Below are 15,315 nucleotides of genomic sequence, written 5' to 3'. Positions count from 1 at the left end.
CTCAAGGAAGGAGAGTCCACAGCCTCCTGAGAGAGACCGTTCTATTTCAAACAGCTCTTGCTATCAAAAAGTTCTTCCTGATGTTTAGTCAGAAATTCCTTCCTTGTACCTTGAAGCCATTGTTTCTGCAAACTGTTTTACTCTGATGGGCCTTTCAAACCTGACATTCTTTACCACAAGCTTTTATTGATATATCTGACATTCTTAATATTTTTATTATTACACTGCTGCGCTTTTAAGCTGCATACTGCCTTTTGATGTTCCGTGTGAAGGTGTGGCTTATTTATATATACATATATTTTAATTAAAAGATATAGACAGCATCAGGTTGAGGAGCGCTGCACTAAGAGGCTAGGAAGGCTGCATCTGGTGCAATAAAAGGAAACCTAAGTAGCCTGTTGCCATGGGACCCCCTGCTTTTCTCAGGTCTGACGCATTTAGAACTGGCCTTAGTATAATAAACTCAGTTGCTCGCTTTCTGCTGTGCGCACAATCAAGCACACGGCTGGCAAGAAACCAGTACGGGAAACCCTTCAATTGTTACTTTGGAGAGGGGAAGTGTTTTATACATATATTCATTTCAGCATATTTTCTGGCTCTTTTTCTGCACTACATGCATGAACCTATCATTTAGTGCAGCCCTCCCCAACCCAGTCCCCCTAGATGTTTCAGACTCCAACTCCAATCAGCCCCGGCCAACACAGGCTGGGGGGAATCTAAAACAACTGGACATGGCACCAGTTTGGAGGAAATTGGTTTACGGCTTCCAGACCATCTTTTTTTAACTTGAATAGAACCATAGCACTGAAGGGCTCCCAAGGCACCATGTAGTCCAACCCTCTGCAATGTAGGAATCACAGCTATATAATCCATGACAGACGACCACACCACCTCCATTCCAATGATGGAGATGCCATCATCACCTTCTGAGGCTGTCCATTCCACTGTCAAACAGGTCTTAGTGCCCAAAGTTTCTTCTTAATGTTTAGCTGGAATCCCCTTTCTTGTGACGTGAACCCAATGATTCAGGTCCTACCCCCCAGAGCAGGAGAAAACAAGCTTGCTCCATCTGCCGTGTGGCAGCCCTTCAGTTATTTGAAGATGGCTATCTTATCTCCCCTCGGTCTTCTCTTCTCCAGGCTAAACACCGCCAACTTCCTCAACCATTCCTCATCTTTCTGTAAGTTTGCTGCATTCTTTCTTTGCTCGCCTTCCTTGGCCCCCAAAAAGAATGGGGAACCTTTGGTTCTCTGACTACAACTCCCATCTGCCAATGGTCAGTGATGATGGGAGTTGTAGTTCAGCAGCATCTGGAGGGCTAAAGGTTTTCAACACCGGGTCTAATAATTTTTGAACTCTTTCCTTCCCTAAGCTGTTGACCCCCAGGTGTTTGGGAACTCTCGCCAGCAAGTCCAAAATATCTGGAGAGCAACAAATTGGCAAGGGCTGGCTCGGCAGCTATACCCAAAAGATTGGGCCTGGGTTCAAATCCTGGCTCGGCAATCGCCTTCTTGGGCCAAAATTAAGAATGAAGAAAAGAGGATGAAAAACAGCCCTGCTTCCTGGGATGGCTATAAAAACAGACTGATGAACAGGTCACTGAAAAGACCAAGAGCTGTCAATATACTATGCACAAAGCACCACAGACCCTCTTGGGTGCTAAGATGGGCAGAGAAGGTCCTCTCAGTGGTTCCTCCACCCTCAGAGGCTTAAGGGGTGGCTGCCTGTGGAACTCCCTCCCCACAAAGGTGCATCTGGTGCCCTCATCATACAGCTTTTGGAGAATGCTTAAGGGACACCTCTTTACCCTGGGCTTCTGACACGTGGTTTTAGGACCTACCTAACGTTTATGGTTACAAGTTGCTTTCGATATTGTCTTTTAATGTTGTAACCCACCCCAGGACCTTGGGGTGAAGGGTGGGTAATAAATATTAAACCTGCTTCCACAAACTGTGATTGTTGTGGGGGGAGGACACCAAGAAATAAATGCCCAAAGCCTGACCTGGAAGCCTCTGAACTTGGCCCTTTTGCTTGACAGTGACTATGAGCATTAAGTCCAGATGAGAGCCTCAAAAGATCCATTAGGTGCCTGGGAGGGTGTCCCAAGAAAAGTCCCTAAGTGAAGCAGGAAGGCAAGAGTCCATTCCCTGCTCTAGTGCTACCCGCTGAAAATTGGACAGCCTGGTATATAGCCCTTTCCCAAAATCTGGAAACTTCTCCCAGGATGCCGAGGGAAAACACCTCTCTTATTTCCCTCCCTCTGGCCCCCCCAAAGGCACGTACTGTTGGGCAGGATGGTGGGATGCCAGCCGCTGAGCAACCTGTTGAGCTCCTGCACAAAGGTCAGGTAATAGAGGTCCGTGAAGATGTTCACCATGCGGTTGTTCTCCAGCAGGTACTGAAAGGGGGAGATGGGAAGCACAAAGTCAAGTAGGAAACTGCAAAGCCTGCTCTCTCCCATGCACACTCTCATTACCTCCCCCCCCCCCACCTCCATACAGAACACTTGCTAGGCTGGCAAGAACGTGTGAACCTAATAAGAGCTTGCTGGATCAGGCCAATGCCATCCTGTTCTCACAGTGGCCAACCAGATGCCTGCGGGAAGCCAAGAGAGCACAGGAGCCCTCTTGCCTGTGGTTTCCAGCAGCTGGTATTCAGAAGAATTCCTGCCTCCAGCTGTGAAGGTAGAGCCGAGCCAAGGTGGTTAGTAGCCACCAATAGCCCTCTCCTCCATGAATTTCTCCCATTCGAGCACTCTCCCCTCCTGTGGTTTCCAGCAACAGGTATTCAAAAGCATCACAGCCTCCTACACAATAGCCTTATGTGTCAGTCCCAGAGAAAGCTCTCTTGCCAGCCAACAGGTGTTTCGGCAGCAAGATGCTGGTCCAATTGCTTGTGGGCATAAGGAAAGAAGGTCAGATTTGGGAGAGGGGGGGGGGTCTCCTTACCTGCTGTATGCCAAGGCAGAGGTAATAGATGCTGTCAGGCTCATAGCGCTCGCCATTGGGACGAGTGATCTCCTTCACAAACTGGGCCAGACCGTAATTCAGTTCTGCCGCTGTGCAGGCCAGAATGTCCTCTTTGATCCGCATGGGTTTGGCTGCAGGACAGCAACAGAGCAGAGTGATCATCATCATCATCACTGTCATCAATTAAGGTCCCCAGGTCGGGCTACAGCACTAAAACGAAACTAATAAAAGCAACCTAAAACAAACTTACAACCACAAAACTAAAGGGAAGCCCTAAAAATACGCACCTCTGGCGTCAAAAGCCAGGGCAAAGAGTACGTCTTCGGTGTTTGCTATAAGCAGTGCAACGAAGGTGTCAGGAGTGCACCTCTGTGGGGAGTTCCACAACTTAGAGACCACAACCTCCCAACAAAGGCAGCCCTCACATCCTGATAAACAGGCTCATCACAGCAACCAGGGCTTGTAGCAAAAATGATGGAGTGTTCCTATAGACACATCTTCACAATTTCACAAAATGAGGAAATGTTAATCTTTGTGTCTCCCTGGACTAACTGGATTTGAATTAGGACCCAAATAGGTGTCTGTTTTTAAATTTAAAATGAAATGTTTTAACGGTATCCACTGAAGCAGTCCACTTAATCCACTTCAGCTCTTCACCCACCCAATTTGTCATCTGGTATATTATTGGACCGCTGCCATGGAGACACCAGCAACCCCCAAAGTCTCTGAGGGTAGAGGAACGACCAAGAAAATCCCTTCTGAGTGCCTGGGGCGGCACACCTTCCATCTCCTCCTCCTCCTCCTCCTCTTCCCTCCCTCCTTGACTCCAGCATCCCCATCTCCTAGAACTGCAACTGCCCCTCCACCTGGTGCAGACTTACGGCCAAAGCGCAGCTCGTCGCCCTTGCTGGTCTCGCCGCCAGCATACTTGGCCTGCACCCAGCTCTTCCAGGCGTTCACACCATAGGAGTAGTTGAGGGCTGTACAGCTGGGCTGGCTGCTCATGGAGTCCCGCGAACAGCTCTCTGAGAGAACCAGGCGCTTCGGGCCCTGGGGGAGGTGGGGAGGAAGGGAGGAGGAGAGGAAGGCCTGTCTTGTAAGACAATTGTCAGCAAGGGAGAAGGGCATCCACATTAAATTGGGGGGGGGGGGGAGACAGACGAAGCCAGAATCTGCTTTGCATGACATTTGCTTGAGGAAAGAGGGTACTCCACACAGTTCTCCATTTCCATCTCACACCCTTGCATTCCTTTACCTTGGGGGGGGGGTGCAGTGGTTTTCAACCTGTGTGCCATGGCCCCCTGGGGTGCCTTGAATGATGGTCAGGGGTGCCGCAGGCAACACTGGCCTCTGTCCCTCTTTCCTTCCCTCCCTCGGGTGCCTTTTCACATCTCATAGCTCTTTGTTGCAGCAGCTCTGGCTATGAGCTACCAGGCGAATGCTGCCTCTAGGGCTGGCTAGGGGGGCAGTGTGAAGAGGTATGATGGAAAAGTTTTGTTTGCTGGGCAGTTTGAGTCACCAAGGGTTGTTTTTTTCCTGCCAGCAAACGGTCGTCCGATTGGCCAAAGTTCCGGGGGAGGGATATGATTGGTTTGGAGAGGTTAGACAGGTTTCAGGTTGGAAAAGAGGGTGAAGGGGTTCTGAGGGAAGGAGGAGATACGCACTGAGGAGACTATCCATAGGGAGAGAGCAGCTGGGATAGGGAGACCAGGCTGAGGGTGTGGGGAAGGTATCCAGACAGGAGTATGCTGGGAGGGCTGAGTCTGAGCCAGGAGAGACAGATCCTGTGGGAATTCAGGCTCCCCAAGGGGTCAGTCTAGTCAGGAGGGGAGAGTTCAGTACCTAGAAGACTCCCAACCCAGTGATGAGAGACGGGATCCCCTGGGTCTGTAATACCATTTATGATATCTCAGGTGTGTTAAGAGAGGGGGTAACTGAGGAAAAATGCCACTCTCTCATGAACCAAAGGATTAAGCTGTGAAGGAAGTGGTATAGTGTTGAAAGAATGATTTCAACTGATTTGAACATTTTACCATCTCTTCTGGAAACCTGAATATTTATCTACCTGAAGTGTGCCAATTGATGTTTAGTAACTGAAATTTAAGAAGAGTTGTACCTATAATACTGTGTTTAAGACTGAGACATCTAGTTAAAGTACCGTATTTTTCACTCTATAACACACACCTGACCATAACACGCATGTAGTTTTTAGAGGAGGAAGACAAGAAAAAATATTCTAAACGAAACAGTGGATGTATGATTTTTGTGGTTCATGCTGTGGCCACAGACATGATCTGACGGTGAGTTTGGGGTAGCCCAATGCAAAAATCCTGAGGATCCATGTGGATCCATGCTTTGTAACCACGTTTTTGCGCCATTGCAGCCCCATGAAACAGTGGGTGCGTGTGTGTTTTTTGGTGCAGGCTGTAGCCATGGATATGCTATGTGATCTGATGGTGAACTTGGGGTGACCCAGTGCAAAAATCCTGAGGATCCATGTGGATCCGTGCTTTGTAACCACGTTTTAAGTGGGGAGGGAAGGAAAAGCACTCAAGGGACAAGGAGCACGTGTGGGGTGGGTGGAGAAGGATGCAGGTAATAATGAAGAAGAGGGGTATAAGGGGAGAAGGAGCACGCCTGGGGTGTGTGGAGAAGGATGCGGCTAATAATGCAGGAGAGGGGTTTAAGGGGAGAAGGAGCTCGAGTGGGGCGTGTGGAAAAGGAGCTTTTCGGCGAGCTGAGCGGGGAGGAGGGAGGGAAAGAGCACTGTTGCTTTAAAGGAGCCAACCGGACAGCAGCCACTTACAGCAGTGTAAACAGTTCCTTTCCTCTCTCGCTTTGCTCCTTCTCTCCCTCTTTGCTGCTTTACGCAGCTAATGGCGAATCCCCTGCAACCCAAGTCCTGCTCAGCGGATCAGCTGAGACGCTGGGAGAATCGTAATTTCCCCCTCTCCCTCATCCCGTGCCCTCCTGTCCCCAGCAGCCTTTTTAAAAACTTTTTTACTGGTTTTCACTGCGCTTGTGGCTCAGAGCCCTTCTGTGCCCTGCCGTCCCTCTGTAGCCTCATTGCTCCATTTAGAGAGCGCATGGACCTTTGCTAGCTGAGGCTGCAGCAGCTGTTGCTAGCTATGCCGCGCTTTTTCCGGCTCGCTATGGCTCCCGTCTGTCCCTTCTCCTGTGTAAGCTGCCCGCTTTGCTGCCATGGCTCTCCTCCCCTCCCTCCTCCCCGGCTCCTCCCCCTCCTCCTGGCTGTAAAGCAAGCAAAGCTAGAGCGGGACAGAAGCCCTGCAAGCGGCTCCCGCTTTGCTTGACTGACGGCAGCCATGAGTGCATTCGCTCCGTAACACGCACAGGCATTTTTCCTTACTTTCTAGGAGCAAAAAAGTGCGTGTTTTGGAGCGAAAATTACGGTAACTAAGTTGAATTCTACCCGAAAGAATTCATTTCCTGACCGACTTTGTGTCATAAACTTAATAAAACTTTTCGTGTTTGATGAACTCCTGCCTGAGACTCTAAATCATGGGTAGGCAAACTAAGGCCCGGGGTCCCAATCGCCTTCTAAATCCAGCCTGCGGACAGTCCGGGAATCAGCGTGTTTTTACATGAGTAAAATGTGTCCTTTTATTAAAAATGCATCTCGGGGTTATTTGTGGGGCATAGGAATTTGTTCATTTTTTTTCTTTTTCCAAAATATAGTCCGCCCCCCCCCCAAGGTCTGAGGGACAGTGGACCGGCCCCCTGATGAAAAAGTTTGCTGACCTCTGCTCTAAATCATTAAGTTTTCCCTCCCACAAGTCCCCCACTAGATAATCTGGGGTACATTGTAGAAGTGTGTGTAATTGGTGTACCGTGAGGTGGTCGCACTATATTTAATTGAGGGCTGGCCCAATGGAGCCAGGGTGAGAAAGTGCCGTTGAGCCATCGGAGAGGCACCTCTCTTTGTTCAGAGACCAGGAGCTGGCAGCCCAGAGGACTCCCAGAGGGGAGGAGGCTGAGGGCACACCCCACCAGGGAGGGCGTTTAAAAAGGGGTGAGGAGCTGCCAGCTCTGCAGGCAAGGGGTAGCATAACTGGGCTCCTGAGCCCCACAGGGGTGCCACAGAAAGAATGTAGTTGGTCAAGGGAGCCGTGGACCCAAAAGGCTTGGAAATATCTGCATTAGTTTAAGCAGTGGGCCCCTCACACCAGTTCCCTCCCTCCCCCTGATGCTCATCCCATTCCTTTCCAATTAAAAAACCTTTGGGGAGAATGCATTTGTGAACAGTTGACTCGTACGTGGTGCCCTCCAGCTGTTGTTGGAATGCAGCTCCCATTGCCCCCTTGACTGTAGCCCAAGCTGCTTGGGATGCTGGGAGTTGTAGTCATAGTCATCTGGAAGGCACCACGCTGGGTATCCTAACTTTAACAGAGCACAGGAAGTTGCCTTATCCCGAATCAGACTGTTGGCCCAACAAGCTCAGCATTGTCTGAATGGCAGCAGCCCTCCAGGGTATCAAGTCAGGGCCTTTTCCAAAGTCCTACCTGGAGATGCCACCGGGGGACCGAAACCGGGACTCTCTGCATGCAGAGTGCATGACCCTCCACTGAGCTGCAACCCTTCCTCCAAATGGTGATGCTATGCCTAATGGTTCCATTCTGCTGAAGGAAGGGCTGGCTGCTCTGAGCCCAGAATGGGAGACTTATCACAGGGCTACTCAACCCCGAATCCAACCAATCAGCCAACATTAGATGAAATGAGGCGAGCGGGTGGCCTTGAGGAGCAGACTCACCTTGCGCATGCTCCGAGGCAAGTCTTGGTCAGCAGAGACGTCATCTGGGCCCACAAGGCCACAGTCAAAGAGGAAATCCACACTGGGGTTAATGTCCAATGGGTCTAGGTAGGGAATGAAGCAGTATGGGAAGTGGATCAATTATGGAGCTCCCTTGCCCCCAAGCAGATACACACAATAACCTTCCAGGACCAAGCCTGCAAAGAACAAACCCCCACTCCTTGCAGAGGGAGAGCGAGCCAATGAGACAGCTTCTTTCCAATGGGCTTCCTAGGGCTCCTTCAGGAGAAGTGTGGGGAACCTGCAGCCGCCCACTTGTTGCTGGTTTTTAAGAAGAAGTTGTATGGCCATCTGTCATGGATGCTTGGGGTCCCTTCCAACTCTACAATTCTGAGAGTCTATAATGCTCATCATCCCCAGCAAGCGTGGCCAATGACCACAGTGCCCTTTGAAAACAGGGAGAAGGGGCAGGGTGGAGCTTCCCCAAAAGGGATATTGGGAAATGAGGGTGGAACCACCACTCAGAAAGCCCTGCACCCAGCCACTCTTCCCAGCTGAGGAGGCAGAGATGAAACTGAGGACCCTATACATAACTGAAAATGCCAGACAGCCAGTATTGGTCATGCTCAGTTCAGCGATACCTGAAGTGCCAAAGGTTCCCCACGCCTGCCCTAGGGGCGCCCAGGAAGGATCTGAGACAAGCATGGCACAAGCAATCCTTCTTACCACCAAACTGGCACCGGCCAGAGCACAGAGGAGACCAGTGCTGCATCCCCCCCCCCCCCACCTGCTCCAGCAAATGCCCAACACCTCGAGTTTGCCTTGGCACTTACTTTTGGGAAAGTCAGCCTCCAAGTCCTGACCCGGCTCATCCAGGACATTTGCCATCTTGACCGCCATGGCGAGCACGTCGTCTCTTGCCGGCCCAAAGAGGTCGCAGTCCTCCAGGAGGCCTTCTGCACTCTGGTTACTCACTAGGTCTGCGAATACAGAAAGCAGGTCAGGCATGTGAACAAAGAAGTCGCTGCTTCAAATCTCTGCCTTGAACCATTGTTTCTCTTGCTCCCAGACCTGGGTATGTTAACATCGTAGTACCAGCTGCTGCAATGAGCAGAGACAGAGGAGGAGACCAAGCCGTTGGGTGCATCTGGCTCAGGACTGCCTTTTCTGACTGGCAGCAGCTCTCCAGGGTTTTAGGAAAGGGCTATTCCCAACCCTCCCTGGGACCTTCTACATGCAAGGTAGATGATCTGTCACTGAGCTAGGGACCCAGAGAAATGCAATCATGAAACCTACCACAAAGGTCCGAAGAGGCTTTGTCCAGCTCTTCTGCTTCTGCGATCATCTCAGCCATGGCCAGGATATCGGCTTCCAGAGGATTGGAAGGGATCTTCACCTTCAGCTCCTCTATGGTCTCCACAATCTTCTCCGTGCTCTCCAGCGTGGTGGGCAGGAACATTGGCACAGGCACCTGCGAGGAGCAGGGAAGGAGGATTAAGGCGAACGTGGTGGTGGGGATGCAGGAAAGCTTGAATGGGCCGGTGTGGGGGAGATGCAGGGAACCACACTTACCGGGACAGGCATGGAGAAAGGCACAGGTACTTTCTGGCAGTACATGTTCATAGGCACAGGCACGAAAATGGGCACAGGAATGGGCAGCACAACCACCTGGGGCTTCCAGTCGGCTTCTGTCAGGAAGGATAAGCACACACCGTCAGGAGAGCCTCTCCTTGCCTGGCTTCCACAGCCCTCCAGGACAGGGATGCCACTTGCTCCCAAAGGTGTTGGATCAGGTCCTCCAGTCCCCAGATGCACAGCAAATACGCTGCTCATGGGGTGCAAACCGAATTGGCTGTCAATCTGCAGCAGGGCCAAGTTTAAGGCTGCAGGGCTAACATCTACGGGCCCTGTACGCAGTCCAGGACCAAGCCACTTGAGAGAATGCCTGGCCACTCATCTCCCCAGCAGGTTGCTGTGTTGGCCCAGGCCTCCCTTGTGCCCCCTCACCTGTCTGACAGCCCTTGGACTTCATTTCTATCTTGCATGAGACCCCTCGGTTCTGCATGAGAGGCTTGCACATGGCGGCTTTGTTCTTCCGCGGGGTGATTGGCTGAGGCGACGGCTGGGACGCAGCAGCAGAGGCGGCGGCTGCCGCAGGGGCAGAGCTGTTCTTCGCAGGTACCTGGGCAGATCCATACGTGTGTCAGAAGCCACTCCAGAGGGAGATGGTGCCCCACCCACCCCTCTCTCCTGCAAGGCATTCTGCTGTACACCTCGCGTCTTGGCAGGGCCACTCGTGGGCCCCCACTCCTTGCAAGCTGCCAGGCTATGTTAGCAATGCAGGGCATGGGGGAAGGGACAGAGACCAACCTGCTGCCTTGGGGTCAAATGCTGCCCTCCTCCCCCATCTTAGCCTCCAAGCCCCACACTGCCAACTACCTCCCTCCATGGAGCAGCCCAGCAAACAGTGGGAAATCCCTGCTCAGGCCACTCACCGTGCTGGTCTCTGCTTTCTGCGAGGTGGTGGTAGAGGAGGGTTGCTTTGGCTCAGGGGTCTGACCTGGAAAGAAAAAAGGGCTTGGGGAGTGAGCTGCTTTCCCCCCTGTCGCCACCTGCCCAGATCTGGCAGGCAGGCAGTCCTGCGGGCCACCTTTCGCTTGGTGCCGAAGGGATAAAGGGGAGCTTTCCTCATTATCTCCCATTCCTCCAGGTTCAGTCTGGCAAGTCTTCGCCACTGGAGAGTTAAGGCCTGGCCCGTCTGCCGGCGGAGAAGCCACAGAAAGACCTAGGCGAGGAGGAGTTTATCAGGGCTCAAGTAGTACGTTTGAGGCAAGGCTCCCAGGTCTTAGCAGATATGTGGAATATCACAGAAGTGTTGGCGTGGGGTGGGGAGGAACTAGACAAGCCCCCTCCCCCTCCCCTGCAAGAGCCGTCCACTGAAGCTCTGGCAAATCCATTAACAAGCCAAGCAGGGGAGTGATGTGACTTATTCCAGAGGAAGGGTGCAAGTCAGGGCAGTGCAGTCAGGACATAAAACTGGGAGGAAAACAGTGCTGTCTGCGCGCTGCCGAGTTGCTGCCTCTGCCTGCCTCTAAGGGAGACCCACCTTTACTCGCTGGACTCTCTGCAAGTCAGCACCCACATGAGAGTTCTGCTATTCTGCGCAAGTGCAAAAGCCCCCTACACAGAAGTTGACATTCACTGTGGATGCAGCATCCAAGAACCCCACCTTTCCTTAAAAACAGAAACAAAACACGTTCCTAGCCCTCATGGCTAATGAGTTCAGATAAACATGCGTAATCTATTGGACACAACAGTCACAGCATCCCGCTCTCAACAGCTGTAAAATAAAAATGAAAATAAACGAAAGGTTGGATCTTCTCAACAGGGCATCTGCCGCCCCGATGTCGGCTGAGGATCACTGCCTAGGAAATCCGTAAGAGGATGGTGGGTGGACCAGGAGGAAGGAGGGGAGAGCAGAAACCCAAAGGACAGAAAGTGATGCTGAGAGCGTGACAAAGAGAGAGAGCGAGAGAGAGGAAGAAAGAAAGAAAGAAAGAAAGAAAGAAAGAAAGAAAGAAAGAAAGAAAGAAAGAAAGAAAACTGGTATGGGAGAGGAGGAGTCGTCCTTGGGCTTCTTGCCTGTTCCCAGCATCAGACCTGGGTACCCAACAGCAGACCTTTTGGCAACACCACGGCCTCCAGCACCTGCCTTGGACACTTCTCCTGCCACGGGAGGATCTTCCCTTCCTGCTCATATTTCTGGGTCTCCCATCCCAGAACTGACCTGGCCCAACACTGGCTTAGCTTTTGGACTCTGGGGAGCGGCATGGGCAAGCCACATGCCAGGCCAGGCCCCACCCCTACACATGGAACTGTCCGCTGGAGAAGGGGAGCCACCCACGGAAACAGCCTGGGAGCTACAGGCAGCGCCGGCTTCTCGTGGCTGGCCCTGTGTGTCATAGAACCAGAGAGGTTAGCGATGGAGGGGGAAGGGGTGCTCCCCGCCAGGTCCCGTCCCACCCCCACCCCCCACCCCCCGGGGCCAGTGCAGAATCGTTCCCTAGCGCTCAAGCCAGACCCCTGAAGCTCTCAGCTAGCCGAAGCACCCAGCGACTCACTGTTCAGCAGGCTCTCAGGCCCTTTCTGGGTGTCCAGGTTGGGCTGGTTCTGTTGGTTATAAAACCTCAGAAGACACTGCTGGTTGCAGAAGTGTTTGATTTGCCCCCGCCAATGGATGGTTTCCAGCAGCTTGCCCTGACGCTTGCAGGCGTGGCACCGAGCCGCCTGAAAAACAAACAACACGACAAGGCTGCGGAGGGGGCCACCTGGGCTCCAGGGCTCCGCTCCGGCCCCTTGCGGGCCAAGCGGCAGGTGGGCACTGAGGCCAGCGGAGCCCCTGCACTGACCTTGTAGTACCAGAGCAGGTATTTGCTTTTGCAGTCGTCGCTGCAGAAGTCCCAGGTGCTGCCCTCCAGCTGCTCGGTGACGGCTCGCTGGCACGTCTGGGAGCAGTAAGTGCAGGTGATGCAGCACAGGCCCAGGTTCTTGGTGAAATCCTGTTTATAAAGAAGCACACACCCTGCGGAGAAACGAGACGGGTGAAACCTTCCCAGAGCAGGGAGAGAAAGAGTGAGCAACGTGTGGGCACACCAATGCCAGCAGGAAGCCTAGAGCGAAGGCTTGGAGGAACAAGCGAAGCACAGGAAGGCAGAGACAGAGAGAAAGAGAGAGAGAGAAAGATTCCTGAGAGCATAACGTGTCCTGCACTGGCCCCCGGGGGTCGGGAATTGACAACAGGGGTGGGTGGTGGGGACTCACCAATCGCTCACCTCTCTGGTTCTAAGAAGAGTTTGCTCCGAGTGACCAAACGATCGCCCACCGCATGCAAGGACCCAGGAGGCGTGGCAGGGCCAGCTGGTCGCCAGCACAGCAGGAAGGGCCCCTCCAAGAAGGGGCGCCTTCCCCCCGCCCTGCCTTCAGCCCCTGGACGACTCTCTGCCACACACAAGGCCCCCTTCTTCCTCCTCTCCAGCACAGGGCCCTGCTCCCCCCGTAGCTGCCCAGGTACCTTCGCTGCAAAAGTTCTTCTCCACCCCAGAAAAGCGGATCTTCTCATGCAGCAGCTTCTCCTGCTTGCAGTGCTCGCACTGGGACACCACCCCATGCAGGCGCTTGAAGTCCTCACAGCAGTCTCGGCAGCAGAACTGGTAGACCTTGTCCTGCCAGAGAGAAGGAGGAGGAGGAGGAGGAGGAGGAGGCCACGCTCGGCCATCGGGCAACACAGCAGCAAGACAGGATCTTGCGGAGCTGGGCTGGACCCCCACTGCTTTCGAAGGGCAGGCTCCAGATTCCCGACCACCCACCCCCTGCACGCACACATACATACAAAGCAAAAATCAGCAGCAACTCCCAGGCCAACCCCAGACTGTCTTTCTGTAGGAGTGGCTGTAAGGTCCCATGTCCTGCTCATCTCCACATCTCCCTCCCTGGCAATCCCTCTGCCTCTGCTGTTTGTTTTGCAGGCCCCCTCACCTGCCAATCCAGGATCTCAGGCTTCCCAGTGAAGAGGCTGTGGCAGGAATGGCAAGTCAAGTGGATTCCACCTTCTGGGCTGGTGCGCTGCATTTTGAGGGAAGGGGAAAGATTCAGAAGGGGTGGGTAGGGGGGACACAGGATCAACCTCTGCCCACTCTGGCTGGCCTGCAGCTGCCCCTGCCCAGGCTCACAACTACTCAGCAGAGGCACCGACCCAGCCACCACCTGCACACTTCCAAGCCACACACTCACAACCGCATCCCTGCCTGCCACTCCCCCACCGCCACCAGCACAGCCCACAGCATTCACCATGCTCCTGACCCTCTCCATGCGTCGCCCCCCCAGCCCCCCAGCTCACATCCACCCTCTCACCACATACCCCCAGCAGCGTCACCCGCCCATGACCCCAACCCACTGAGTGTAAAACACAAGTCCCCGCTGCTTCCCCCAACAGAAGGCTGACTGAACCCCATTCCACAAAGAGGGGGACAGTAACCAGCAGGCACCCCATACAGGTTCTTCCCAGGGGACGTCCAGCTACTGCAGCTGCTCCTGGGAGGAAACAGGGATTGGCCATTGGACAGTGGCAGTACAAGACCAACACTCTGTGAGTAGAATAAATTATGCAAATCACACAAATGTTATAAATTTGACTATTTATTGGATAGCAGACACAAACTCTCTCCTGCGTCAGCAGAAGTAGAAACAGTTTTATTCGAGACAATGACCCCCACGATAGATTTGACATCATATATAGAGATATATCAATAAGCTAAGTAGATGTGTGCAAGCTTTACACGCCCTCCTCCCTCCCCTGCCCCAACCAGCTCCACCAACATGCCCTGCCCCATCCTCTGGCCATTGGCTGGGCTTCTGTGATGTCAGAGCGTTGTGCTGGTGGACATTCTAAGTTCTGAAGGGAGAGGTGCGGCCATACAGTGCTGATATACAGGGCAGCTGCTGAGAGGGGAGGTTGATCTGGGAGGAGGAGGGTGGTTTGGAATCTCTCACACAAGCCTTAAGACAGGAGGAGCTGTGTGCAGACTGGGCAGCTAAGGAGAGTTGGAGCTTGGAAGACAAGGCAGTTGCGGGCTGGAGGTCCAGGAAGGAAGATGGCAAATCTTCATACACATATACGGGACCCAAGAACGAGGGATGCAGAATGGGCTCCTTTTTACTAAGCAGTGCCAAAAGGTCGAGAAGATGAATTTTACATCACAAGCCATGGATGTCTTTACTTTTGCAATTTAGGGCAGAGTTAAAAAAAGTGCACAGAATCCTGGCAGGGAGCAGACAACTGTGAAGTGCAATGTGACCCCTCCTTTCCTCTCCTCCTGGCCAAATGAAGCCCACTCCCCCACCCCCATGTCTTCTTTAGCCTTAGAGCCTTGGCAGACATGCCTTTTGCCTTCCAACACTCTTCTTGGCAAACAATGAGCTAGATGCTCCCCCCCCCTTTAAAAAAATAAATATGAAAGCAGAGAGAAAGAGAAACAGAAAGAGACTTTCAGGAGTCTGATGGATGCACCAGATCTCAGCCATGCAGAAAACCCACGTTCCTGGGTTTGGTCCCGTCACTGTGACGGCGGCAGAGCCTCCTTATGTACCTGGAATTTGGTCCAGCAGCTGGGGCTGCAGAACTGGTACACCACCTGCTCGTTCTTGTTGTAGTAGCAGGGCTCAGACAGGCTCTTCCGACAGAAGCTGCAAGGCCGAGGGGGTCCTGGGGAAAAGAGGAGAGTCAGAGGTTGGTGAGAGATGATGCCTTGTTGGTTTTAGAGCATGGTGCTGATAACGCCAACGTTGCAGGTTCAATCCCCGTAAGGGACAGCTGCATATTCCTGCATTGCAGGGGGTTGTACTAAAAAGATCCTCAGGGTCCCTTCCAACTCTACAGTTCTGTGATGTAACATTAAGCAGAGAAAATGAGAAGAAATGCTCTCCTCCGCCTGGTCCAAACTACTCTTACCCCAGGCAGGGCAATCAATATTTAGCATGGAGAGACCTGACCTCTCTCTCTCTCCACTCCCATGTAGCACA

The 15,315-nt window shown here is 52.8% G+C and overlaps 1 protein-coding gene across 10 annotated transcripts in view; it reads right to left on the bottom strand.

The window, feature by feature from the left end:
* Positions 1-15,315, bottom strand: part of ZMYM3 (zinc finger MYM-type containing 3) — a 30,864-nt gene that overhangs the window by 3,066 nt on the left and 12,483 nt on the right. For 5 of the 10 annotated variants that reach the window (XM_083422392.1, XM_083422395.1, XM_083422390.1 and 2 more), the window contains exons 9-22: positions 14,883-14,998; positions 13,273-13,359; positions 12,809-12,959; positions 12,147-12,319; positions 11,859-12,024; positions 10,233-10,297; positions 9,745-9,919; positions 9,310-9,425; positions 9,034-9,208; positions 8,571-8,717; positions 7,738-7,841; positions 3,851-4,019; positions 2,949-3,100; positions 2,284-2,398 (exon numbers count right to left, since the gene is read on the bottom strand). In XM_083422392.1, coding sequence (XP_083278518.1) covers positions 2,284-2,398; positions 2,949-3,100; positions 3,851-4,019; positions 7,738-7,841; positions 8,571-8,717; positions 9,034-9,208; positions 9,310-9,425; positions 9,745-9,919; positions 10,233-10,297; positions 11,859-12,024; positions 12,147-12,319; positions 12,809-12,959; positions 13,273-13,359; positions 14,883-14,998 — 1,911 coding nt within the window. The remainder of the gene's footprint in view (positions 1-2,283; positions 2,399-2,948; positions 3,101-3,850; positions 4,020-7,737; positions 7,842-8,570; positions 8,718-9,033; positions 9,209-9,309; positions 9,426-9,744; positions 9,920-10,232; positions 10,298-11,858; positions 12,025-12,146; positions 12,320-12,808; positions 12,960-13,272; positions 13,360-14,882; positions 14,999-15,315) is intronic. The other 5 variants (XM_083422396.1, XM_083422399.1, XM_083422397.1 and 2 more) reach the window with 1 other exon arrangement.

The sequence above is a fragment of the Podarcis tiliguerta genome, assembly GCF_965153285.1.
Source record: "Podarcis tiliguerta genome assembly, chromosome: Z".
Classification (NCBI taxonomy): Eukaryota; Metazoa; Chordata; class Lepidosauria; order Squamata; family Lacertidae; genus Podarcis; species Podarcis tiliguerta.
The sequence above is the reverse complement of the archived record's forward strand: the minus strand, read 5'-3'. Positions and strand labels throughout refer to the sequence as shown.